Below are 27,068 nucleotides of genomic sequence, written 5' to 3'. Positions count from 1 at the left end.
GTGACAAAAAACTGAATTATTATCCACAGCAAGTCCAGTCAAACAATTCAACTGGACCGAGTTAATACACTGAGGTACAAAGTCAGTCAGAAAGGAGGCAGAACTGCTATGATGTCATGTGTGGAGGGCAATAAGACATTAAGACTACATTGGAAAAGCTCTCCAGCCCTCACACCAGCAGGGCAACTGGATCCAGAGAATCCCCACCCGGCATACAAAAAGGTGGTGCCTGCCACAGTTGAGCCATGAACAGTTTCAGACGGTAACAAAGCGAAGAGGCAGCGACCCTAAAGCAGAGTGAACAGGCTGCACGAGGTTTCATGTGACCCTCTCTGCCTGTATTGTGGCTTCTGAGGATGTGGAGCCTGGAGTCTGCAGCTACCCCTGCCCTCCTGCTGGCTTTTTACACACACACACACACACACACACACTCAGCTATGGCCTGGCACGTCATAGCCTTACAGTATTTCTCTTTCTTCCCCACTTCCTTGACTATTCTTTCCATGTTTTCATCCCTCGTTTCCTGCAACACTTCCATCACCTCTGCTGTCCTCACATTATTTCAGCATTTCAGATATCAGGCAGTCAGTTTGGACGGGCGGCAGGTAAACATCCTGCAGAACAGGGTGAAATCAGCTGATGAGTGGGACGTCTGAACCCTAATGATCTTCCACAGATCCCTCCTTGCTCCTGCTCTTCACTGCTTCTTCACTCTGCACGCCATCAGGCCTGACAACATGTAACCAAAGATGTCATGTTAATGGCAGGGAGCGCTACAGAAGCGCTTGGCCAGCGCAGACAAGGGAAAAGGAGGAAGCTATTTGCTGACAAAAGGGATTTGGTGCCGGGCGAGAGCAGCATTAACTGGTGGATTTTATTAGTTGAAAGAGCACGATATCATGGCGGTTTTCGTTTTTATGCTCCTCTGGCAAAGTGGATGACGCTGAAGGGAGCAAAGGCGTTTGGTCACGCAAAGGTGCCAAGCGCTGTTAAACAGATGGCAAGAGACCGGAGAAGAGAGGCAATGGACAGCAGATGGAGAAGAGATCATGCAGAAGGCCTAAGGAATGCATGACACACTGCAAGTCCCCTTTTCCTACTAACATAAATGTTCAATCAAAATCCATTTTCTTTCTTTTCTCATGTTCTGTGTGAGATGAAACAATCCAAAAGATATATATTTTTAAAAAAAGTTGCGACTGAAGTGGGTTTGTTCCTGAATTAAAGTGTAATTTAAAGTTGGAGGTGTAGTTCATGGGTAGAATATATTATTTAAATGGCACATTCTGTTCTAAACATGTTATTTTTGCACTGTTCGGTGACGCTGCGTGAAGTTGGAGTCACCTTGACGTCATAATAGTTCACTGTTAAGCCAATAGGGGGCGCTCTCTGACAATAAAGCAGATGGGCAGAGCTGCATCCTGGTCTGGACAGAGGGGGGACATGCGTGATGTTACCATCATCAGCGGAGTCACACAGATTTCAGAGTGGGGATAGGCTCAATAACAAGTGTCAGGTTCAGATTTTACAGAAATGTTTGAATGTGTTTGAGTTTGTGTCCCTCAGCAATATGTTACTTTCAGATTTTAGTCCCTCCAAACATACAATAAATATGCAAGACATGGCAGCACTGGCCAGAAATAAATAAAGTGTGTAGTATGTATATGTACCATACTTGTGTAGACTTTAACTGTTTAAATCCGGTTAAAAAGAAGAAGAAGAAGAAGAAACAATCCAGGAAAAAGAAAAACAGTGTGGCACATCTCCCTTTCCTAGAAGTGCAGGGTTTTAGGTAAGAAGTGTGTGATGTGGAGGAAAATATGACTTTGGGGGTCTTTGAGAGAAAAACCCCACTCCGTGAGCAGCGGCGGCAGCAGCAGCTGAGGCAGGATGAGTGTATGATGAACGTAGATGAGGATGTGGGGGCTTCGAAACCACAGCAGGTGAGAGTGACAGGGTTTACCTCCCCTGCATATATGGATCTGACATCCTGTCTGCTGGCAGAGACGCAGCGACACAGACATACACAAACCAATGATGCTCTGAGCCAGGCCGGCTGCTCGGCATGACGCTTCCTCAGGTACAGCAGAGGTAAGAGCACCTGAAATGACACCACATGAGAAATACTGCTCAAAACATGTAGGTAGAAGCTATGGGACTGAGACACCAGATACAAGAAGGACTTTTACTAACAACTTAAGAGTAAAAAAACCAAATCAAGCTGTATATATTAATGAAAGCCTTAAATATTGATAGGAGAATTGGAAGAATAGTTTTTCAATTATATTAACTGATGAACATAATCACAAAATAGCTGTCATGTTTCTCATCTTGTTACTCCATTTCTGACGATAATTACAATATTATCAATTCACAGCTACAACAAAGAAAGATCGCTTGAATTGTCAGTGCATATTTCTGCCACAGTCCAACCCTAATCCGGAACACTGGGTGGCTCTGCAGAATTAGATGAGGCCTCGAAGAATAATAATAATAATACTACTAATAATAAGGTTTCTTCTCTGTTGTTCGGTGTTGTTGGAAGAGGAGTGGTGGCCATTATAGACCTGGCAGCTGCAATGAGCTGCAACACTGATACTCTGTGGGAGTCAGATTATCATAGAGAATGATGGCGGCTGCAGGGGACTCGGGCAGGGCCAAAGGCCAAAGCACTAACTCTGCCTCTGACATATACCCTATCTATAAAGAATATGGTAATCCTATATGGTGCAGATCGGTGTGGGCCTGACAGTAAAATACAAAATAAAAACCAGAGACCACATACAGAATGTCCCGGTCAGAACAAATGAAAACGAGATAAAATTCCAAGCCTTTTTTGAGGGGGTCGTTTTATACTGAGCATAATATTACAGCAGAAACCAACATTTAAAATCGGGATTAATAACATTAATCATTTGTTCTAGCTCACAACGTCATTGTCAAATCGAAACAAAAACAACACACATTGGGGGGGGGGGAATCCGAATGAATGTGTTGATAACTTTAAAGAATCGTAAATATTCCAATTTATTAGAAATCAAAGGCTTTTTGTTTAACAGCAGCCAATAAATCTGATCTTAAATAAAAACAGGGGCCACATCCCCCAGGAAGTTCATGTTTTTGGCAGAATTTGCACATATTTTGTCAGACTTTAATGAATTTCGACTGCAGAAATTCCCTGTAAAAGGAAAAGTAATCACCGACGCTTCTGGCTGCGGACTCGGCCGACATATATTCAAAACCGTAGTGTTTGTATTTTTGATTCCCAGGGAGAAAGAGTAAATACAGTTTACATTGTTAGAAGTTTTCAGGGTGAAATTGATATGTTGAGAAAGTGCCACCATCTATAAGTTAAAAATTCGGGGGTGTTGGGTGTCTTATAATCTGTCGGCAATTGTTGAGTGTTTTGACAGTGAAGATGGGGGCCCTGGTGATGTGAAACCGAACAGAAAACCACAAGCATGTTGTGTGCAGAGAACGTTCTGCAGCTCTCACAAAATGAAAATTAGCGTTTGGATGGAGGACAGATCATATACATTAAATCATATACATTCTGCTCCCTGATTGTTATCTCTCCCCGTGCTGATTATTTGCTGCGGTTTGAAGGCGACCGTGAGGAGGCCAGAAGCTCCAATTATTGGTCGCGGTAATAAAATATATTTGATTTGTTATTCTTTTAGTCTTTGGGGCAAAATTATAGGGTTTTATTAGACCGATTGTTATTTGACAAGCCTTCCCCGCAGTGATACTGTTATTTTCATTAAGGCATATTTTCAGCGGCATGGACAGAAAAGATCAAGTTTGCGCCGAGACTCAGCTTTCTGTGCGGCAGAGGCGCCACTAGGCGGCGCTAGAGCCGCGTCAGGGAGAGCAGCGGCTGCAGACTCCTGTCAGGGCTGCACCGAACTTTATGAATTACATTATCCCGTCAAAAACAGGAGTTTCGCCCTGTCAATTTATTGTGCGATAAAGCTAAAGATAATTATCCAGGAGAACAATAAAGGCGATGATTGAATATTTTAAGAGTCCTATCTGTACATTCTGATCAGTCACCTCAGGATATCCAGATTATAACTCCTGGGGTGAATGCAAAATTCAGTTATGTTCAGTCGGTTTTAATAACGTTTCGATTTAAGATGAAAAAATATGCAGCTTTTTTGTTTATCTGTGTGTGTGTGTGTGTGTGTGTGTGTGTGTGTGTGTGTGTGTGTGTGTGTGTGTGTGTGTGTGTGTGTGTGTGTGTGAGTGCGTGTGTGTGTGTACGCTTGTGTGTGGGTGAGTGTGTGTCCGCCCGCGTAATCACTGTGCGCTTTAAAAAAGCCGACAGAGGAAAGTTTTCGAGAAAATCCTTTTTTTTAAAAAGTTGATGACAAATATTGACGCTGTCAGTCGGTTTTTACAGCAGATTATTCATTAAATGCAACGTGTCGGTTTGGAGAAACAGTTGATGGATTAGACCGCAGGTTAATGATCATGTGACAGCTAAATCTGCCCTTGTGTTTATTTATCATCTTTTAATCCTGCCTTTTTTTGTTCACATTTTTAGACAGAAAAGAGGGAAAACCAAGCAAACGGCCTTTATTTGTATCTATATTTATAATAATCCACCATGCTGCTATTCTCGGACTTCTTTTTGCGCTGTCAAGAACTTTTTCACTCTTACCACAAAGAAATAAAACGATTTAATGTGATGGCTCTTGCGTGTGCCTCCATTTTCGCAAATGGGTTTTGTGTGACTTGGAAAAAAAAATCTTGGGAGCTGTCGGAGTATCCAAAGGCACGTTTTAAAAAGCGTGGAGCTGGAGGAAGAAAACGATCAGGGTTTCCTCTTGCGCGTCCAATCGTGTCTCCAAAAGAAGGTATCAGTGTTGGCTGCGTGCTGTGAGAGGTGTCAGAGGAGGTAGGTTAAACTGAACACGCTTCTCTACTATGGTCTGGAGCCCTAGTTGCTATCCAAACACAAATAAACAGAGGAGGAACATTGGAGTTAATGATAGAGGAGGGGGGTGGAGGCGTGTCATAGGGCGGGGTGTGCTTGCCTGAGCCCCGTAGCCCTAAAAAGTTCAGCCCGGTGCGCATTACGCACACTTCCAGACCCAGCTCCGGACTTGACTCCTGCGCCGCTGCCGCTTATCCTCCAAACTTTTGCTCCTCTTTCTACAACGTCTCAGCCCGCCACATCTCTGCGAGGCTCGGGGGCATCTGTGCTGTCTGCATGGCTACATGAAAAGTTTTTCGGACTTTGAAATTGGGAGAGTTTTCAGCAGTGCTTTACTGGAGCGCGTCGTTACTGTGGATTACTGACACTGCGGGGACCTTTGGCAGATTCTTATCGGGGTAAGATTCTACTGGACAGGGTGTATCTGTGTACAGGAAAAGGGGAACCGAGCTCACTTACTTCGCCTTTTAGAGCTTTCTAACTCGGGATGCGGTTGAGTACGGTTACAGCTTAACCCCAAAACACCGAGGCGACAGAAAGGTCATCATTTACTATGCAAAATCTGCAATAAATGTTGTTTTAGTCGTGATTGTTGCTTCGTGAGGACCAGCAGCTTGAGGTCAGAGTTCGCGCATCAGAGGTCTCATGTCCGCGGCGCAGAACTTGAAACAAGTGGCCTCCCCCCCACCCCCCAAGATCTGTCTGTGTCATTTTCCTCATCTGATCCCTCCTGTTGGGATGAAACAAAAACAGGGGCTGTAAGAACATGACAAGGAACATGCTGGGTATGAAGTCCAAAGGTTATTGAGCGAACGGGCAGAGCAAAGTTGGGCAAACGGGCAGAGAACATCGGGCGGCACAACGATTTCTGCTGCACCTGTGCACAATTACATGCAAATCCCGTCTCGTCAGCAAAGGGGAAGAGACCTGACAGAATAAAATATCTTCCCGCAAACATGAGCAGCGAAACAAGTTACGAGCCGCCCGGCTGACATGTGTTTCACCCGGCAGAGTAAATAAAACCCTCGCCACTAAATCCAGGCGGGTATTCAGTTCAAACCTGACGCGCAAAATAGCGGTGCAGTTTTCTTTTGCGGTAAAATATAAAACACGAGGGTTCATTTGTCTTTAATTTTAATTGCGGGGCCAATGTGAAGGGCTGGCCTGCCGCCAGTCCTGTTTTCACCATCCCCAGTCTGGAACCGACACGGTGGAATTTTCTGTGTGGGAAAACACAAAATCATCTCCACCAACACGTCCTCTCGTTTCTCGCACTGTCCACTCGTCGTTTTTAACCAACATTGGAGCAGCCGTTTTTAATTTGTGCAAACAATCCTCCGCGGAATACTTACTGAAAATGTCCAGAGGTTATTTGCTACCACCGGAGATTCTCAGATAATATTGGGCCTGTAAAACCGGTGTCAATTATGGGCGACATTTTCAAACGAAGACAGATCCAAATATTCATTGAGGGTTTTGAACCTGAATAGCAGACAGAATTAGTTCGTCTGTGGGTTTAAAATCACGTCTGCTTGCAGAGTTTCGAGCAAACCGTCAAAGACAATAAGCTCTGTAGCCCAGTTCCTCCGGAGTGATCAGCACATGTACTCAGTGTCACAGGAGGCGTTTTTCCGGGATTTACAGTTCAGATGAGTGATGCGTTTTATTGCAAAATAGTTTAAAAAAAAGAAAAAAAAAAGGATTTCCCCAATAGAATTGAAATATAATATTTTTGCTCTCTTTTGTATTATTAATTTCAGGGGGGAAAACAGAGTCATTCGAATGTCAGGTATATGGCCTTGCAATTTCCAAAGATATAAATCAATAAGAAACACGAAATAAAATAAGAAAATCCGCAGTCAGACTTTAAGGTACACGGAGATTATAATGTTGTTAGCTCTGAGCAAAGATGTGTATGAAACAGAAAACTTAAACTGCGCTGTGTAAGTGCTTCTATGACACTTATCCTCATGTCTATTTTTGTATTTTTTTGCTCTCCAGAGTTAATCACCGTGTGTCCTGCAGTCTTCTGAGCCAAAATGGGGAGCAAAGCTTTGCATGCTCCGATCCCACTGCACCCGGCCCTCCAGCTCACAAACTACTCCTTCCTGCAGGCCGTCAACACTTTCCCCGCTGACCAGCTCCAGGGGCTGTACGGCCTCAGCGCGGTGCAGACCATGCACATGAACCACTGGACTCTGGGTTACCCACACATCCAAGGACTGAGGTCGACAATCACAGAGATGGCAGCCGCTCAGGGTCTGGTCGACCCAAGGATTCCCTTCCCGGCGCTTCCTTTCACAGCCGCAACCCAGCTTTTCCATCCAAAGCAAACAGGCGTCGCGCACGGCATCCCCTCGCTGCACAAAGACAGACCGCGATTTGACTTCGCCAACCTGGCCCTGGCCGCCACTCAGGAGGACCCGCCGAAAGCTGCGGACCTGGCGAAGCTGGCAACCATCTCCGAGCTGAGCAAACTGTCCCCGGACAGAAAACCCACACGGGGCAGGCTCCCATCCAAAACCAAAAAGGAATTTATTTGCAAGTTCTGCGGCAGGCATTTCACCAAGTCCTACAACCTCCTCATCCACGAGAGGACCCACACAGACGAGCGGCCCTATACCTGTGACATCTGCCACAAAGCCTTCAGAAGGCAAGACCACCTCAGAGACCACAGGTAAGACCTGTCCCATACAGGCAGAACTATTCATTTACATCCAGTTTCAATGGGAAATGTCCCTGAATGTCCAGTGCAAGACGTTAAATACCTTTTTAAATGCAGCAACACACACCTTTTCTCAATATTTCCTCTATGATGGCGCTAACACGCTTTACGCTCAAAGTCATAAAGTTGACTGCGGGGATTTTTTTTTGCCCCACGACTTTGGATTTTGTAGCACCTACGCGCAAATTTCAGGCATGATCAGGCGTTTGATGAAGTGTTACTTCTGTTTTACAGATACATCCACTCCAAGGAAAAGCCGTTCAAATGTCAAGAATGTGGGAAGGGATTCTGTCAGTCCCGAACTCTAGCTGTCCATAAAACCTTACACATGCAGGTAAGCAAACATTAAAGATTAACAGACACCAATATTTTATTGTCACTCCACACAATATACACGTTATGATCACAACTGACTTAGTTTACACGGTCTGCTGCATGGGGATACACGTAGTCTCAGAAAACCCGCTGGTCAAATTTAAGCAAAGAATAACACGTAAAATACATGAAACATTGTTACAGCTGACACTGTCACATACCTTAGATGATTTAACAATACAATTGACAGACCTTCTGTACAATTTAAGGGAATAATTTTTTGCTTGCTTTAAATCTAAACAGGAATCCCCCCACAAATGCCCCACATGCGGAAGAACCTTTAATCAAAGAAGTAACCTGAAAACTCACCTTCTCACCCATACAGACATCAAGCCCTACAGCTGTGGCCGCTGCGGAAAGGTGTTTCGGCGCAACTGTGACTTGCGACGGCACAGTTTGACGCACAGCCCACACGAGGACTACTAGCCTGCAAAGACTAACAAAATAACAATGGACAAAACGCAGGAAGACGAGGCAACGATTATTTTTCTCTCTCTCGCTACTTTAATTGAAAGACAATCTCCAAATCTGGACGCGTTTTACTGCAGCGCATGTGAGGCTGGGATTTGGTTGCACCTGAAGTGGGACTGCAGCGGAGACAAGCGCTGCTCATACGCAACCTGTAAATATAAAGACCGTGTACATACTGTTGTTTTTTTTATTTCACTTTTTTTGACCCTGAAGTAATAAAGTTGTCAAAAGCAGTCATAACATTAAAGTATGTTAAATTGTATTTTAGAAATAAATATTTCCATTATACATTTGCTCTTGCTCTGTCTTTATTTCATGCGTCAACATTCACCTATACTAACTATAGGAATTTATTAAAAAAATAAAAAAATCCGTTGCAAATATTTCACTGAGTTTCACTGGTGCAAATTTATTGAGCTAAATCGTGGGATGCCATTAGGAACAGGTTAATGCACAGATCAAATTATAGAAGAGGGACGGCCACATGAAATTGATTACTATAACTACACATAGCTTATTTACAGTATTCCAAGTCGCATAAAGATTTTCTTCCATAATTATCTTGGATTACCTGTTTGTATTTGATGCATTACGCGCCCACGTTGAGCCGCTCACCCCTGACATCAGTGACGAGACGCATTAAAGCAGCAAACGACAGCAAGCAAAGGAAAGAGAAGTCAATTATGGGGCTAAAATATATATAATAATTTCTAACTTAGCAGTGATTCAACTGGTGTCTGTGAACACGTGTTACAACCTGGTGAACACACCTACAGCTGTCAGCTTTTAAATTATTTACGCTGTTTCCCCTTCATTTTGATTTGGCAATTGCGTATTTGATGGTTTGTAATTCGCAGAGAAAAAGCAGCTTCAATTTTAAGTAAATTTTCATGTACTTAAGTGAACAAATAGGCAGGATTTGGTTACTTGGCGGTCTAAAATAACTTGTTTTCATAGGTAATAAATCATTAAAGACGATCAATTTTCTCCCGATTTTCACAGATTCTGTGGCCAAATGAATGACTCTCTGATTGTTTTCTCCTTAATTCGGAGATAAATCCTGCTCATCTCTCTGGCCTTCAGCTGTTTCCTTCTCTGCTTCCTCACCTGACGGTGCAATTAATCGCTTCACACTGCGTATTTTAATGGGTTCGAAAATGGGCTGACCAACATCTGGCTACAATAACAACAGACATAAAACAACACCCTTGGCTGCTAACATCCAATTAAATTGCCAGTTTGTTACGCACTGATGACCCTTAAGTGCAAAAACGGACAAAATAAAACACATCAAATTGTGGATAAAAACACCTACGTAATAACTGTATGTCTACATAAACGTCCAAGGACCAAATTTCTAATTTACTAATACATCTCTGATGCAGTTGTTGATAAAACTAGCACACATAGGCCCATATATTAATGTATTTCATAACTTTAAAAAATCTGCTCAAAAACAATCCATATACACTGATTCTAAAGACAAGAAGGAAAACGCACACAAGCACCTAACCTTGGAATAAAAGGTAGACTGGACTATAAAATCATTTCGTAATCGTTAAGGCACAGAAATTTTAGGGTCTGAAATATTTTTTAATCATCTAAAATTGGGGATTTGACCAACGAGAAACCAGGATTTGATCAGAAGCGATCGATTATCGCTAAAAAGAAATCCTGCAGACGGACAGAATTCATTTTAAAATTATTTATTGCCACAATCGTTCAAAATACTGTCAGATTGGAAAATGGAAATGCAATTTTACGCGTGTCATCTTGGACCGGATGATACAGAGCAGGTTTGCAGCCGAATTAAAAAGATAATAAAATATGGAGTCGGTGACGTCGGAGACGACATGATCAAGGCAAGGCTTTGATACTTGAGAGCCTGAAGTGACCTTAAAGAAGAATAGCTGCAGAGCACGTCCACACTTGGCACAGAGTGGACAGTCACATGGTGAACTTCATTCGTGTCCGGCCAGTCTGGACTGCGTACCTCGGAGAATAGTTGACAGAGGAAGAGGCTCCACTGCTCCTCTACGGCTCCTCCACGGCTCCTCCGTGGCTCTTCTTTGACTCCTCCAGGTCTCCTCCACGGCTCTTGTGTGATCGCCACAAGATCACCAGCGACCAGACATTTTAAAAAGCGCACAGAATCCACATTAAAACTTAAACATTAACTGATTTTGGAAAAAACAATGCAGACAATTTGCACCCAGTCTTGTTCATAATTCGGACTCCTTTTGATGTCACTGCTGAAATCAGCCATGAGAAAAACACATGGAGCTGTAGAAGAGTTTTGACATATAAATCGATCTTGAGTCCAAGTTTCAACAGCTGTGTTATTTTTTTCCAATTTGTTTTAGCCCATACAGTTTTAATACCACCCACCATTCTGAAACTGAAATATATTACTACTGTTAGTTCTATTATTACTAATAAGGCTTTTTTAAAAAAAAAAAAAAAAAGATTTGTGCAGTTGTTATCCTACTCCCTGCTTTAAAGATAAAGGCTGATCCCTCTAGAAAACATCAAGCATCCTCTATCTTAATTACTATACGTAATTAACACGTCGTTATATATCTATAATACACTCTTCCACATGTTTAATAAGCAATTATTTCCTCAATGCAAACACCTCAAACAATTTTGCTTTGCGTTTGGATTGGTCCCTGCTCACAATCCTATACGCCAACAATCTGTTTTTGAGACAAAGTGTGATTTACAATTTGAAGGCGGACCACAATAAACGCTTTAAAATGATCCATTCCTCTCAATGAAAAGCACATTGGCGCTCAGGACCTGTAGATTAGGGCTTTTATTTGCCACCCCCTCCCCCGGTGAAGGTGAGTTTACTGCCATATAAGGCAGAGAGGGGCGTGTGGCGTGTAGAGAGTGATGCCTTCCTGAATGCCTCGGAATTTACAGTAGGAATAGAAAGGTCCGCAGCATAAAAACGATAACATTGAATTGTCGATAGTCGAATATGAATGTAGGACTTTAATAATATTGCAATACATAGTTCTACTTGTATAAGTCGGATACATAAGGATTCAGGCATATTATTCATATTTTATCACATGTTTTTGTTTGGGTTGTAATGAAAATTGTCGCAGCATTACTTTGAGTTCAAACCCTATCAATAACATATTATCTAGCTATGCGGTTTATATAACTCCGAGTATTTATCTTTTCTCGCAAATTATCGCTTGTAGTGCGCTCTCCAACTTATCAAGGTTTTTTATTTCCGATTACCATGAATGCATCACAATGAATACGGAAGCCGCGTTGGTGTTTACTGATGACGTCTACTTCGGAGCAGTTGAGCGATGTGGCTAACACTAGCTAACACCTTGATAATGTTATAGCATACGTCAAGTTCAAGAAACAGTTACGGTCTGTACAAGCGGGAGCCGAGTAAGTAGCCGTAGTAATATCTAAAATCAAAACCCTCAGACGTTTTAGATTTCCAAAACAAAGTTAGAGCTACTTCCTCAGAACAGTTAGCTTAGCGTCCCTCTTGTCTGCTGTGTTATGTATGACTATAATGACAGTTCACCATAGTTAGCCTTTCTGGCTAAGTACAGCAAAACAAATAATACTTTTTAATGCATAGGGAAAAAGTGGTTTAAGTCGAATATTATAGATTTATGTTCTATTATCAAACCAGTGGAAAAGTGAGCTGTAAATAACTGTTGGCATGCCTTTTTAAGACGTATGTGGAAAAATTTGGCTTAACAAGAATCATGTAAATTCCAAAGGCCATATTTAGTTTAGTTTTTAAACCTGTGACTCAAAAAATGTTTATAAAAATGATTCAATGCCAGCGAAGTGCACTATCACAGAAAACTGGTCCATTATGACCACCTGATTCATCCCAGGGTTTTGTTAGAATAGACCTAAATTAACAAGAACAAGTTTAGCTTTTCTTCCACATTTTAGAGCCTCTGCATCTGCTAAATGTGTTTAATACGATACTCTACATATATGGATGAAAACAATCTGCTGAGAAACATTGGAAATGCAGTTAAGAAGCCATATACCGTGCAGTAATCAGCCATACTGATGATTGATGGGCAGCTGCAGCTAATTTATTTCAATTTTCTAATAATGTGGTGACAAAAATGGAAAATTTAAGGGAAATTGATTTATTGTAATTAGTGTGACACTTATACCATGTTAGCTTCTTACTAAACGGTCAATGAAACAGAAAGATGGAGTAAAAGTTGAGAAATGAATACCTGATATACATCTAAGTTTTTTCCCATCTCCAAAGACAAAGACACACAATACATTTAAAACAGTTTTCCATGATTTACATCAACAAGTCGTTTTGGCTTATTAGATTTAAAAAGATGTACAGTATCTGTTTCAGTTAAGATCCTTGGGTAACATCACTGGACAGTTTCTTTGATAAGACATGCTTGTGAACAATAGCTGGAAGAACTCCAAACCTCTCAGTTTTGAGAGATGCATTTTATTCTTTTGATTGAGTCGAGATTAAATCCATACGCATTTAGGGAAAAAAGAGAGTGATTTACATCATTTTGCACAATGTCTTTGTTTCTCAGGACAGAACAGCCAAGATGCTGGAGTCTTATGTCACACCGCTCCTGATGAGCTATGTAAACAAGTATATTAAAAATCTGAAGCCATCTGATCTGCAACTGTCACTCTGGGGAGGAGATGTGGTGCTCAGCAAGTTGGATCTGAAGCTGGATGTGCTGGAACAGGTAAAATAATTCAAATGTGTCCTTCTTGACACTCTTTTGGGCATTGTTCTGAATATCAGCATGTTTGGGTGTGGTTTTACACATGAGACGGCAAACGGAGGAAACTTGTAGAATGGACAAAGCAAAGGAAAGAAGCTTGGCTACTTCAGTGAAAGCATCTGTCATGCTTCCACGACAAAGGCCAACCTTGACAATATAAAGAAGAAAACCGAAGGAAACACAGAGACGTTCCATTTTGAAGGAACTATTCCTAAAAATAAACATGATTTGAGTCCGTGCTTCCTCTCGGTCAGCTTCAATTCCACTCCTCTGTTTGATTGTCACTGAAGTACACCAAGAGGGTTTCTTATGTATGTAAACACATGCAATCCTTGAAGTTGGTATTAGCTGTAACTAGAGGCGTTATATAAGCAATTATTTATTTTATCTGTCTAGTCATGTTTAATTTCAGGTGTTCTGATTTGTCTTAGAGGTTCATGAGGTTCATGATGAGTTTGTGGTCTTTTGAAGTGAAAGTGAAAGGTCATCACATCATTTCCCTCCTTATGAAGACAGTGTTATATTGAATATTTAGAGGAAATGTATTCAAATGTGGTAACATATTACATTTTAATGCAGTATTATTGGAGTACTGCTGTCATATTATCACACCGCTGCTACTAGTTTTACAACAATAATACCTTGCAAATGAAGGAGGTATTTATGTTGCATTTGCATGACTTGAGTATAAAATCGCAAATAACTGTAATATTTTCTGCCAGGCCTAACACGGTATCTTTCTGATGATACTGGCATAGAGTCGCTCACATGTGTTGCCTTTCACTGTTATTTTGACTCGGTGTTCTTGTACACTTGTTATATCTGGATCCCATTATTCTGCCATGAGTTAAAAGAATTTTCTCTGCAGTGGCTTCTTCTGACTGCTTTTGAAAAACCAAATCTAAACACCATCTAGCCCAACAGAAACTGGGATTAAAGTTCTTATTAGATGCAGCTTGAGGGAATCGGACAGTGGGAATCTTGTCAGGACTTTGATTGGTAACTCTACATCAAAAACTGTGCAGTTATCATTTATTTCCATTTTTTATTGCATTTTATTTGGGCAGTACCTCATGTAAAATGTGCATCATCTTATAGAAATAACTTTTTTTTGTTGAACTTTAAAGCACGCATGCTGCACACGCATGACGTTTTTTTTTTACATGAAATATGTTTGGGTATTATTTTTTTTGGCTTTGAATTTTGGCTTGAAGAGACATGTGAACCTCGTGTGTAGGCAGTTTGGTTTCATGGGACTAGTTCTCACATAGAGTGGTTCAAGATGCACAACAGTTATTCATTTGCCTCTGAGAAAATCTGACTGATTTTGTTAAGAGCATGACCAAAATTCAATTCATAGCAGTTGTTTTTGCTTTGCTTACGCAGAAGCCACAGCAGCCATTCCACCGCGTGGCCCCCCACTGTTGTTTGCAACCTATATGTACTGTAACTACAACCCCACTTTCAAAATCCTTTAAAATTATGGAGACTATCAACAACAAGGAACTATATTAGAGGTGTTGGACTCATAATTTGCTAATTCGGAGCTTTCTGAATGCCGTACAGGTATGTTTATTCGATGTATTTCACATGTACAAACACAAAACACATGGGGAATGAAATATACAAAACATAAATGTGACTGACAGCAGCACTGCCTTCATCAATTTTTACAACAGCTGTTTTACTCTTGGCAGATATACGACTGAAGTTTCTGAACACTCATTTATGATATCACCCACAGTTCAATAGTGTAAATATCTGAAATGCAAAGTTTTATTCTCACATTATTGTGAGGTGCCTGCAGGATGTGTTCTGGCATTGTTCTGCTGGAATATAGAAGCTGATGTCACACGTTACCCAGGCCAAAGAGGGCACTAAAACACACACATTCACACACACCATTACAGACTGGCATTTGAACTTTGTGCTGGGAGCAGCTGGATTAAGAAAAACAAGACCACAAAGTCCTTTTCCTTCACTCCTTTTATGTCCCACCCTGACTCTTTATTGTGGACATTAGGTTTATTGGAGCCAAGACAAAATGGGATGAGGCCAAGTGTTGAATCTCTTCTAATCTTCATGCACTAAGATTAGCAAGAATGATGAACCCTGCATGTTTTCTATTATGATGTAAACTGCTGAAGTTGTTTGCTTGTTTTCAGTGTTGTATACTTGCACAAGTACTCAAGTGCTCAAAAGACAACTCTCAACAATTAAAGGAACTCTTTGTTCCAAAAGTCTCTTCACTTAAGAGTGAACAGATAATTATTACTTGAGGATTACTCCAAATTACATATATGTACAAATATAAATAAGCCGAATTTGTAGTGACTATGAATTGTCTGGTTCTCTGTTGGCTATATCTATACGTCTATTTATTCACAGGAGTTAAAACTGCCGTTTACGTTCATGAGTGGCCATATTCACGAGCTGCGGATCCACGTTCCCTGGACCAAGCTGGGCTCAGAACCGGTCGTCATCACTATCAACACCATGGAATGTATCCTCAAGTTGAGAGATGGTGCCCAGGTTAGTTAGACTCTGGTTTTCCTTATATGAAACATTGTGTTTCAATTTCTGACTATTTTCCCTTCATTAGCAAGCCTGTCTCATTTTTTATAATGCTTTTAAAACCTTGAAATGTCATCTCACATGTTTTTCACTGTAATATAATAAATGTAATCACGTCAGGGCTCCAGTGCTCCTTGAAACTGGATGTCTTGATACCACGTCTGGATCTATGGGTCATCAACACAAGACTGTTATATCAAGAGTAATGCCTAAAAATGTATTTCTTGCATTTTATTGTTCAAAGTGCCATATAGGATTTTATGTTCTCTTGCCACCCATGCAGTCTGCAACGTTATAAGTGTCTGGCACTGGCTTTTAAGGGAAGGTGGAGGTTTTAAGGCCAGCTGCCCTAGAAGAAACACATTTAATCAGCTAATCACACCAACTAAGTCAAAAAGATCTGTAACATATGAGCCTTAGCTGCCCTGAACTAATGGGAAATATTGTACTCTGCAGGTGGCTACTGCCTGTGGAATCAGGTTTCTAGTCTGAGGAAATTTTAAACTTACGTACTATTCATGTCTGATACACAGCTCAAGGTCATTTACAGGTGCCTTCGTTTTTGCTATGTATGTTGTTTTACACCTATTTGTTACAGATGTTTTCTAAAAACAAGAAACCTTTCCAGCCAAGAAAAGATTTTTGAGGAATTGTTGCTGGTGTTTGAACAAATTATTCAGTGGTTTGTATGCCCAAGAGACATAATTGGGGAAAAAAGCCAGACTCATCATTAGAAGTCCTTCGAGCATGTAAAATCTAAATAAGCCACTAAACACCAAGGCTACCGTGTTCCTCACCCAGACTAGCGCCCATTCCAGATATTAAAATTCCATTGTTCGGACATGAAAAGACAGCCGCGTTTGTGGGAATAGACTTACCCAGAACCACGTTTCTCTAAAGGAAACTCTGCAGGGTGTTGCAAATTTGTGTGTCCATACATGTTTAACACACAGAGTTATGACAGTTCTTCCTAAAGTCCTCATGTGGTTTGGGTCCTATTCCTGTGTTTATGGAAGCTCAGAGACAAGCACTTTCTGGAGTGGAAATGATAAATGCTTTTATTAATAAGGTTGGTTTTGATAATTGTCTTGAAAGCCTGAGAGCTGAGCGAAGCAAACCATCCGTTCATCGATGAATAAAACCTTTGAGTGGAACAATTTGAACCTTTTGGTGTTTGTGTTCCACCTCAAAAGAGGAGGCTAATGTTAGGTATTTGGGTTGCTTAATGGGACCTGTCTGCAAAGAGCAACTCACAGTCACAGTTCCCAGCAAATGTGGAACTCTAGCTGTTTAGCCACATTTAGAGATTACAGCTGCGTAAAAGTTGTATTGAAGCGATATAATGCAAAGTGTATGGCTCTAGACAAAAGTGTTGTCATATAGTTTAAAGGAAGAGATGTATTTTCTTTTTTTTAACCAGAACACAAACTGTTCCCCATTTCATTTTAAATGTGAATGAGATGAACAAAAATTCATGCAGCTCATAGATAAGGCTCAACTTTGACGTATGAGTGGAATTATTAGCGTGGACATCTCCATGTAAAATTGGACAAAGCCTCACTGTGTGCTTAAAAGCTTAATGTATATTACAGGATATTGGTCATGGAGATGATTTTCCTTTTCCTCAGACATTTGTGACCTATTTCTTCCTGTGCAAATGTTTCTTCTCTGTAGCCACCCTGAGTTACTTGATATGGGTCAACTCTTTGTTCTGCGCCTTTTTTACTGTAAAAATTAAAAAGCAATATGAAATCGTCAAGGGATCTTCTTGAGACCTTTGGAAACAGGGATTATTAATAGAACTCCATGAAATCTCTGTCAAGAATTCTTTTTCTGTTCCATGGAATTCTCTCAGGAGTTTGCAGCTATTCACATCAGGGACCGTTTTCTATATTTGGCAAGTTTAATGTTCTCATTACGCTAATGTTGGCATTTTAGTCTTTTCATCTCAGAGGTGGTTTGTTTTAATACATCACTGTCTATATAAGATGGACTTTTGGAAGAGTACGGTAATGTGCACTGGGACAGTCTTGTTTTTGTGTAAGCAGCCAGTTAGTGACCCAGGGTCTTAACAAAACCAAATGACCAACATTGATGTCATTTTGCAAATCTATGGACACTTTATTTCTTTCTGACATCTTGATAAACTGCTCCAGATGTTGAAGATGAGGTGTGATCGGCATTGACTGAGAGGGACTGCCTGGACAGCTGTTACGGTGGATCATAACACTCCCAGGCACTGTTTTTTTATGAGACAAAGATAAGGGTTTGCTTTACAGAGGAGAGACTCTTTGGTTTTGGCTCAGCTCGTCGCTTGATCTGGGAGTTTTACTGCTGCTGAGAGCATTTGCCACTGATGTGTAGCTACGGACTGAAGCATTGCCTCAAGATGATTTGGGGAGGTGCCTCTGCGACTTGCTGGTTTGGCAAATGCTTCAGCCAGGCTCTTTTCATTTGTTAAATTCCTTCTCAACTATATTTAGGGATTTACACCTACAAACCCCTGGCATTAACCACGAGAACCCCCATTTTGAAGATTTTCTTTTCATGCCTTACTTGTTACACTGACAAATCCACCATTTATTTAACTACAAAAGCTTCAACTAGACCAAAAGCCATGGCTTTCAATGTCAAACAATCACTTAGGCCTTTTTGTTTCTTCAACAGAAAATTCAAAAATAGACAATTTTGACATGATGCTACTGCATGACTGTGTGGTTTTGCCTCTCGTGGGTTCAATCCACAAACCACTGGGAAATATGGGAGAGCAGACTGTTAACAGCTTTGCATGTGGGTGTTTGCAGCAGCCCATTGTAGCAACGGTCAATGATACATAATTCTTATTATGTGTGAACATGTTTGCAACAATGAAAGTACAACATTCACAAAAAAATGTTGTGTCAGGTTGTTGTGGTGTGATGACTGTTCCACTGTACAAAAGACCAGCACAACACTACCAGTGCGTTTTGCCAAAGAGTTCCAGCAGAAAAGGTTGAAGAAAAAGTGGAACAAGTCAAAGAAAACAGCCTGTGGAAGTTTGCAATCAGATAGCACAAACTGGATAATCTCTGTTCCAATGCCATCCGGAAATCTTGCCTTTGATTCTCCAGCTCGCAGGGAGCAAGTGGCTTACAGAGATTGCACCATAAATCCATCTGATCATCAGCACAGCGGGGCCCTGGCTTCAGGACTGAAGTGAAAGAGGGTGAAGACACGGAGCTTTGTAGAATCTGTATTCTCTGAATCCAACCCCCTGTAGCAGTAACAAAATACATCTCAGACCGTAAATAATAAAAAGATGGAGTAATGTTGGACCGCTGTGAATTCCCCAGGCAGGTTGGAAGCCTGATCTGATGTGAGAAAGGAGAATTGTAAGAATACAAAGGTATACCGAGTACGTATGAGGCCATATATTTGGGCATATTCCAGTAAAATGCATAGTTCATATTTTACCAATTTGTTTAGCAGAAACCAAACAATTGCAACATATGTTGAAGCCTTGGACATGCCTGGTACCTGTGCAGTCTAAAGAGCAAAATAAAGTTGTGTTGACGTGATACGTTGGCATGAGCACGCTCTGTTTGTCGTTGCAAACTGATTTAAAGCATCTGCACAGTGAACAAGTGTGTCACTGCAGCGGAAGTCTGTGCACACAGTTTCCATTTTGTGATCTCAGCTAATACTTACAACCCACGTTGTCGCTGTCCGACATTTATTCGGATTTTTGCCTCCACTAGACAGTCCTCAGACACAGGAAAGCAGCGAGGTCAGAAATTAAACCCAGCAACTTCCTGCATCCAGTGACTCAACTGGTGATCAATACGCACGGGTCAGGATGCTGCCACTCCGGGTCTTAATCCCTCGCTCTGAGGCCATCCGGACTACAGCAATCACTCCATGGAGCTTATTACCTTCTAGGTGCTCCTGGTGATATTGCAGTCTGGGGAATGATTACCCAGCAATTAAGACTAATGTTGGCTTTATTGGGGCAGAAATTCTGGGGAGATATTGTGTTGCAATTAGGCACACCATTTGCTCCATGAGTCTTAAATCTAAACATCTGTGACAAGAAGTGATTGGATTAAATGAACCCAACAGGACATGATGCAGCAGGCACATGCATTTAGATTGTTTGTGCATGTCTGAATGGGTTAAAGGTGATGTTTTTAAATTGACAATTGCAGTTTTTATGCAGATGTGAATACAATACTTGTTATTTAGTAATAATTGAACACATTCTGTGTGAGATCTGTATTTAGTCTTGAACTCATACATGTGCTTTAGCAATTATCAAAGCCACAGGAATTGATTGTGTTTAAAAAGTCATTTTATTGCTACTTCTGTGCTGCAAAGGTTGGATTCCATTTCTCCAAAAAATGTGCCAGAATTGGTTATTTCCTTTCTTTCCATTTCGACCTTTATGTGGAATGTGTAGAAAAGAATCCTGCCTTATTTGAAAAAGAGATTTTATTATTTTGCCCTTATGCAGCTGATGTGTAGATATTTAGCTTTACTGGTAAAGGTTTCTCTATCATTCAAACTGTAAATTTGGCACTTACACTCTGCAAATTTAAGTAAAGAAATTAGATGTCTTATTTGCACCGATCAACAATAACTAACTAATAAACTGCTAAACCAAAAGGATTTCCCATGGATTACATTTTACAGCTCCTTTGGAACCTGGTGTAGAAAAACTATGCAAACATAAGGTTTGTTGTATTCTTCTTGCGTGCTCAAACCTCCGGCAATATGGCTTTGGTATTTCTCAGCGCTGGGAGGCCCACTCCCAGTTCTTCCCCTGCATTTTGATTTATTTTATCTTTCTGGGATGAGAAGATTGACAAACTCCCAGAACAAATATGCCTCTGCTGTGTGCAGGGGTACGGTTGTAGCTCACATGTGTTAAATTATCGGCGGAGACTCGGCCACTGTGTGAACAGTTGTTGGCTGATGTTGAGATAATTAGATGGCTGATGCGTATTGTGTTGGAAACAATGCAGAAAATACTGTGAGAACGATTCGTGCTGCGGTGATTCTATGCAGTCTCATCTTTTTCCATGCCATAAGGGTAGAACTTGTACGGTGGGATCGCTGCAAACGGCGGCTTGAGTTTAGTTATTAATTGAAAAGATAGCCTGGGTAAAGCCCTGGGTCTGGAATTCCCCCATGTGTGTCATTGACTCCAGTATGTGCGTCTCCTTGCACATGCCTGTGTGTGTATGTAAAGGGTCTGTGTGGAGTGTTTTATTGTAGCTAACACATTGCAGTTATTAGCATTAGGGGGTAACTGTGCCAGCATAAGCAGCATGCCTCACATGCTCAGCCTGGGCTTGTGGTTAGCTGATGGAGACATCTGAAGGACCAGAACCTCTCAGATCTAAATCAGGAACAATTTCTCTCTCTCTTTCCCATTCTCTTCTCTTTCTCTGTCTCTTTCTCTTGGTTTCTTTATTGGCTGACTTGAGTTTTTCCCTATTTTTATGTGTTGGACCACTTTCGGCTCCTCACCCTCTCACAGTTTTCTCCTCTATTCCATTTTTCTCCTGTCTATGACTCCCAAATATGTTTGTCTGGTTCGTTAAAATTATAATCACAGCTCCAACACTTATTTACCTAAGCGTGAGTGACTGTATGTGCAGCTGCTAGGTGGCAATGTGCCCCCTTTCAGGTTATTACTGCTGCAGCTTTTCTGCTTCTGACCTGTTAGATCACCAGATGTTGACTGTTAGCAGCTGGTAGCACGTGTTGAGAAGGTGAGTCTCATTTGTTAGTGCTGTTCTATGTCTGGTGGTTTTATTCATTAATTTTGTGTACAGACTATGTAGGCTCCATCCTAAATGTAAACGCTTGGAAGTAGATTGAAGAAGAAATGCATCATGTTTGAGATTTTTGGAAAAGTCAATATAGCAGTTGCCAGTCACATTCAAACTGATTTATATATCACTATGCCTGATCAGAATCATTGTAACCCTTTTATAAACACTTTGAATTTAAATGACTACAATTTGAATTCATTTAATCGAACAACTGTGGGAAATGAAATGCTTTCACCAGAATCAAACGCCACTCGGTTCACTGCATTATAAAGTCCCACTGTTGATCTCTGCTATTTTGTAACAAAGGAGTGTGTTTCATGCATGAATACATGGCTTTGAGTTTTACTAGATTAATAGAGAGTTATGCACACTTTAACTGGAGCTGCGGCAGCTTCTGTGCCATAAACGCAGGAAGAGTTTCTGATGATTTCTGGCTGTGGTATATGAACCTGGTTATGAAACTGTCTTGCACAAATAAGACTGAGAGAAACCTGCTATCAGTATAAAAACTCTTCATGCAAGTGAAAACCATAGATGCATAAATCAGAAGTCATGATTCCGCCCCGTGGGTCTGGGCTGTAACTTGGAACCCTGTTTACATTTCTCATTATTCTGGCATGTTGGTGCCAGATCTTAAACATCGTCAGTTTGACTTGGGTACAGCGGTGGTGCTTTTGGCAGACTTGCACGATGACATCATCAATCTGACATCATCAATCAAAAGTGTGCTCTCTAAACTTGCTTCACCTCCCCGTTTAATGGCTATGTTATATTTTTCTGCTTCCAAAAAAAGGATAGATGAATCGATTGATTTTGATTGTAACAATTTGCAGACTTTAAATGCGCTTCGTAACACTTCTGGTATTACAGAACTTGTAAATGATTCTCACCCCCTTTGGAAGCGTAGCCACAGAAATCCCAAACAGCTGTCTGCTCTTTGTTGTGGTTACTTTAATTATGACTATAAGAGGTTTAAAAACACAAATTACACTTAGGTCATCCAGATATACTGTAAAGTTTTTTCAACTAAACCACAAAAGATGCATATTTCAGAAATGTGTCATATTTGTTTATCAGATGATAAATATAGGTTAAGTAGTGGCGTGTGGTTTCATTCAATAAAATTAGCTTGCATTTTTTTCCTAGGGAACATCTGTAAGTTGAGATAAATCAGAACGTATGTTGTGTGAACTTTACATGTATAAGTGGAACAGGGAGGCTCCACCTGTTCAGCTTTAATATTATTTTGTATGGACTTAATGTACTGTCATATTTAATTAATACTGTGCATACATGTGGGGATTTTCTTTCCCAGTAGTGTGTTTTCTTTGGGAAAGAGAGAGTGATATAGACCACATTTTGTAATGAGCTGTTTTCATTGAGATAATTATTCAGACTGCCACATGGTGTGATATTTATCAGGACGATAATCCCCCAATCTGCCATGGACTCCAGCTGTGCAGCTCCATGGCTCCTTACATTTCTGTGTATCAGATGCTGGTGTGTATTGCTGTATAAAAGCAGTAGGTGGATTTCTCTGTGTTTTACTGAACACAGGGTTTACAGGCATAGATCCAGCACTCACTTGACCATTTCCAGGTTGTATATCTCACTAACCAGTTCACTCAACATGGTTATCAGACGGCCCTGTTAGGGTGTCCAGTGCTCTGCTGTAACATATTTGCAGTAAAACCACCTAATCACCATAATGTGAAAACACAGACATCACTCTTCTCAGTACAGGTTTTTAAAAAGCAGTCTCATATCATCATATTCAATGCCCAGCTGTCATTTTTTTTTTACATATATGTGGGTTTGAAGAAAGTTCTGTAACTGAAATTATTTTCCGAGTGTTTTTGTAGGAGGAGGGCTGATTGCTGGATTTTCCCCAGGGATGGCGTTCTGTGGGCTCTGACATGGAGGACAGGGCCTCTACTTGTGAGACCCAGAGTTTATGTCTGTGTTTGTATGTGTGTATGAGCGATTTGGGGGGAGGCGAGGGAGGGTGGGTGGGTGGGGGGGGTGTCTGTGTGAGATAAGGAGCTATTGAGTTTCCTTCATTTATTTTCTCACTCTATAGGCGTTCGCCCTCCACCGCCTGGCCTCCGATTTCCAGGCCTGCCGCTTTGATGTCAGCATGAGTTCGTCAGCAACCTGTAGAGGAAAAACAACAATAACAGAGAATGTGTTTTTCCAGCAATGGTCCTCTGCAAGTCCTCATTAATCTGCTGAATTGGTGTGAAATTGACCAGTTTTTGTAAATGTTTGTGTTCAGAAGATCAGGCCCTCTAAGGCATTTAGGCTGGGGAGATTTAATTTGAGTCGTTCCAGTGAGTAGCTGAGATTGATCATTATTAAGTGACACGATAACATTAGCAGCTTAAATGCATGCAGTTGGTGCTAATTTTAGTTATTTATTCAACCCAGTAAGTAGTCCCTAAGTGTCCACTTATGGGAAAAAAGTCTTGCTGTTTTCTCATGGTAATTTACATATTAATTGCATTACCGGGAGCAGATAAAGGTTTTTCGCGTTCTGGTGTGTGTCAGTTACAGCTTGTTTGTTTGTTTAGGAGTAACTGTGACAGTATCTGCAGGGGCGCTGTTTCTAATAGCTGGAGGTAGCGGCAGGGTTCAGCCAGTATGTTGAGTAGCTTAGATGTGGGTCGACCCTCCAAACAGACCCAACACGCTGCCTATCGCTCCCTGACTGAGCCAGACGTCTGCAGGAGGACAAAGGTCAGGCCTAGCTTTCCTGTGCCCTAACCCTCCATGGGTGCCCACTTGCCCTCTGAGTAGGGGGTCCCCCCAACCTGTCACTCACGCTACCCATGGCTGTTCCATTTTTCTGTCTATCTCTGTCTTTCCATGCCTCACAAACCGATGAGGTTTATTACTTTCGTCCCCAGTGTCTCACTTCATCCTCCTTTGTTATTTTTTCCATTCTTCTGCCCTTGTTTTCCTCTTTTGCTACCATCATCTTTGGTCAACAGCTGAGTTGACGTGCCTGCAAGGGAAACAACCCCCCTCCTTTTCCTGCTCCTTCTGTCTTTCCCTCCTCCTCTCCCTCCATTCCCCCCTCCCTGTCCCGTGCCCTGCCGTGGCATTGGAGGGATCAGTTTACCCGGCAGCAGCTGAGGCAGGCTTCATTTGTCCCAGGGCTTCCCCCTGAAAGGGCATTTTTCACCTCTGGAGACTTGCTCACTGCCTACGGTGACATCGAGTGCCTAATTGCGCTACCTCCAAATTTCGCATTCTTGGTCTTCAGTGGCAGTTTGAGTTGTTGAACTTGATGTACTCTTGGCCTGCGGTGCGAGGCATTCCTTTACGTATAGATATGGGATTCTAAATGGGGGAGGCTGTTTCTAATTCTAAAGTGCTCAAGTAACATATTGTGAGGTAAACTAAACACATCGCCATCTGTGAATCTGTCATTATAAACTGACCTCATGTAGAAACGACTTTTTCTTCAGATTTTATTGCAGTAACATTGATTATTATTGATGTAGCGATGATCAGTTAGCAAATTGTGAGTAATGAGCACCAAATTCCCATTTTGCCATTTGCCAATCTCTATTCTTAGAGCAATGATTCAGTATTTATTATTCATTGACTTCTGTTTACCAATCCCCATCACTCACTAATGGAGAAATCCTACTGCAAAGACCCTTATTGAAATAAATTGTGAATATTTCTGCCAGAGCTTCTTTCATCTCCTTTAGCAATTGCATGTTTACTTAACTGCACGGGGGGATACTGGCTTCTCCGTCAAAATATGCAAAGTCTTAAATACTGACCTTTCTTATGGAACCACATAGAGGAGGGTAAACCTATTTTTCATTTAATGTCATTAAAATGTGTGTTAAATGTGAGGTGCTGTCTTAGTGTACAGTATGTTCTGCATGTGAATTTCCAGAAAGGTGTGGTGGCAGGTTTTCATTACCTCATTTGAGTATGTGTGAAATTGTGTGTGTATAGAGTAGCCAAATATATTTGTATTTGACACCCTCAGTGTTTACATTAGTCAGGATAAGGGGTGACTGCTGAGACACCGCTGCGCTGATCCGCTGTTTAAAGGCCGAAAACGTGTGATCAGATCCAGATTGTCCCTCTGACTAACTTACCACCCAGGCTGACTATGAAGGTTACATGCTGCCCTAATCCTTAATCCATGCCAGACTTTAGGTTAACTCCCTTCACTTTGTGTCTTTCCTGTCTTTTTTCTCTGTATATTTATAATTTCTGTTTGCACTTTTTCCTGTTTGCTTCGTCGTCTTTGATGCACGTTCAGTGTTGCAGGCTGGTATCTACAGTAAAGTGCATTTTGAGGTATTCGTTTATCATACAAAAATAGAAACGTAGAGCATTAGAAGTTGTAGTTTGTTCTTAGCTTTTGATGTGGCAGGGAAATTTTCTCCATGTTTATTCAAGTGTTTATAAAGTTGCTGAAATTCATTATCGGAGGACAGTCTGTGCTCTCTGTTTATTACAGATATTGCCAACTATTATGACAAATTTTGCACTTAAACTTAAAACAGTTGGAAGGCTACCAGGCCTTTTTGGAATTAACAAGTAATCTCTGTTTCTTCATGTGTAAACCTTTCTCAGGTTTGTTGCTTGTTAACAGCGTATTATATAAAAACAATAGTTTCAAATGCTTTTTCTGGCAATTGCACTTCTTGTCCAACAGGAACAAAGTTTTGGTTCGGCCAAGGCCCCCTTCAGACTAAACCAATAAATAACCTACTCACCCCAAATCTTTTATCATTTAGTTTATCTTCAGGCTCATTTGTGAAGGTGACATCCATTTCATCATACTTCCTATACAAATATATAAACACACACTCGCACACACAAATGCACACGCACTCGCACTTGCATTCCTTGGCCTGGTGCAGATGACATGTGCTGTTGTGGAGGGGAGACCTTAACCCCTCTCTTCCAAGGACCAAAGTTTATTTGGACAGCTCAGGGAGATGGCTCTTAAATGAGGATGGGAGGAAGGTTACTCGGAAGGTTTGCAGTGAAGGAGGGGCTCTACCAAAGTTGTATATGGTAGATACCACACAGATGTGCTCAGAACTGTAGTTAAATAAATACTTTTAAAAAACCTAATTAATTACATGGGGATGTGTGCTAACCCGCTACCTAAAATAAGTACAATACAAATAAAATAAAAGTAGTGCACAACCATTGTATAATATATAATGCAAGTTTAGGGCTGCATGATGGGAAAAAAGTACATTCCATTTATTTGCATTTTCTTCTGATTCATAGGGAAAATTGAGTCTGCATTAATTACGTTCCTGAACCACAGTCACATAGTGCTTCATCTTTCACACAATGAACCATTTAGCATCTAACAAACAAGCTAAACTATATTTAGCTATGTTGTTTTTTTA

The 27,068-nt window shown here is 41.1% G+C and overlaps 2 protein-coding genes across 5 annotated transcripts in view; both read left to right on the top strand.

Moving 5' to 3' along the window:
* The first annotated feature begins 1,997 nt into the window (after window positions 1–1,997).
* Window positions 1,998–8,797, top strand: osr2 (odd-skipped related transciption factor 2). 3 transcript variants are annotated; one of them, XM_011605287.2, is made up of 4 exons: window positions 1,998–2,091; window positions 6,941–7,616; window positions 7,899–7,998; window positions 8,283–8,797. In XM_011605287.2, the coding sequence occupies exons 2-4, from the start codon at window positions 6,979–6,981 to the stop codon at window positions 8,463–8,465; spliced, it is 921 nt and encodes a 306-aa protein (XP_011603589.1). In that variant the 5' UTR covers window positions 1,998–2,091; window positions 6,941–6,978; the 3' UTR covers window positions 8,466–8,797. The 3 variants fall into 3 exon arrangements, with proteins under 3 accessions (XP_011603589.1, XP_003965888.1, XP_011603590.1); XM_003965839.3 differs by lacking the exon at window positions 1,998–2,091 and adding an exon at window positions 5,053–5,337; XM_011605288.2 differs by lacking the exon at window positions 1,998–2,091 and adding an exon at window positions 5,057–5,337 and having other exon boundaries at window positions 8,365–8,797.
* Window positions 8,798–11,790: 2,993 nt separating this feature from the next.
* Window positions 11,791–27,068, top strand: part of LOC101062313 (vacuolar protein sorting-associated protein 13B) — a 231,129-nt gene continuing 215,851 nt past the window's right edge. For both annotated transcript variants that reach the window (XM_029839039.1, XM_011605289.2), the window contains exons 1-3: window positions 11,791–11,924; window positions 13,079–13,240; window positions 15,668–15,811. In XM_029839039.1, coding sequence (XP_029694899.1) covers window positions 13,094–13,240; window positions 15,668–15,811 — 291 coding nt within the window. In that variant the 5' untranslated portion in view covers window positions 11,791–11,924; window positions 13,079–13,093. The remainder of the gene's footprint in view (window positions 11,925–13,078; window positions 13,241–15,667; window positions 15,812–27,068) is intronic.

Source organism: Takifugu rubripes, chromosome 7 (genome assembly GCF_901000725.2).
Source record: "Takifugu rubripes chromosome 7, fTakRub1.2, whole genome shotgun sequence".
Taxonomy (NCBI): Eukaryota; Metazoa; Chordata; class Actinopteri; order Tetraodontiformes; family Tetraodontidae; genus Takifugu; species Takifugu rubripes.
This window is presented reverse-complemented; position numbering and strand designations above follow the sequence as displayed.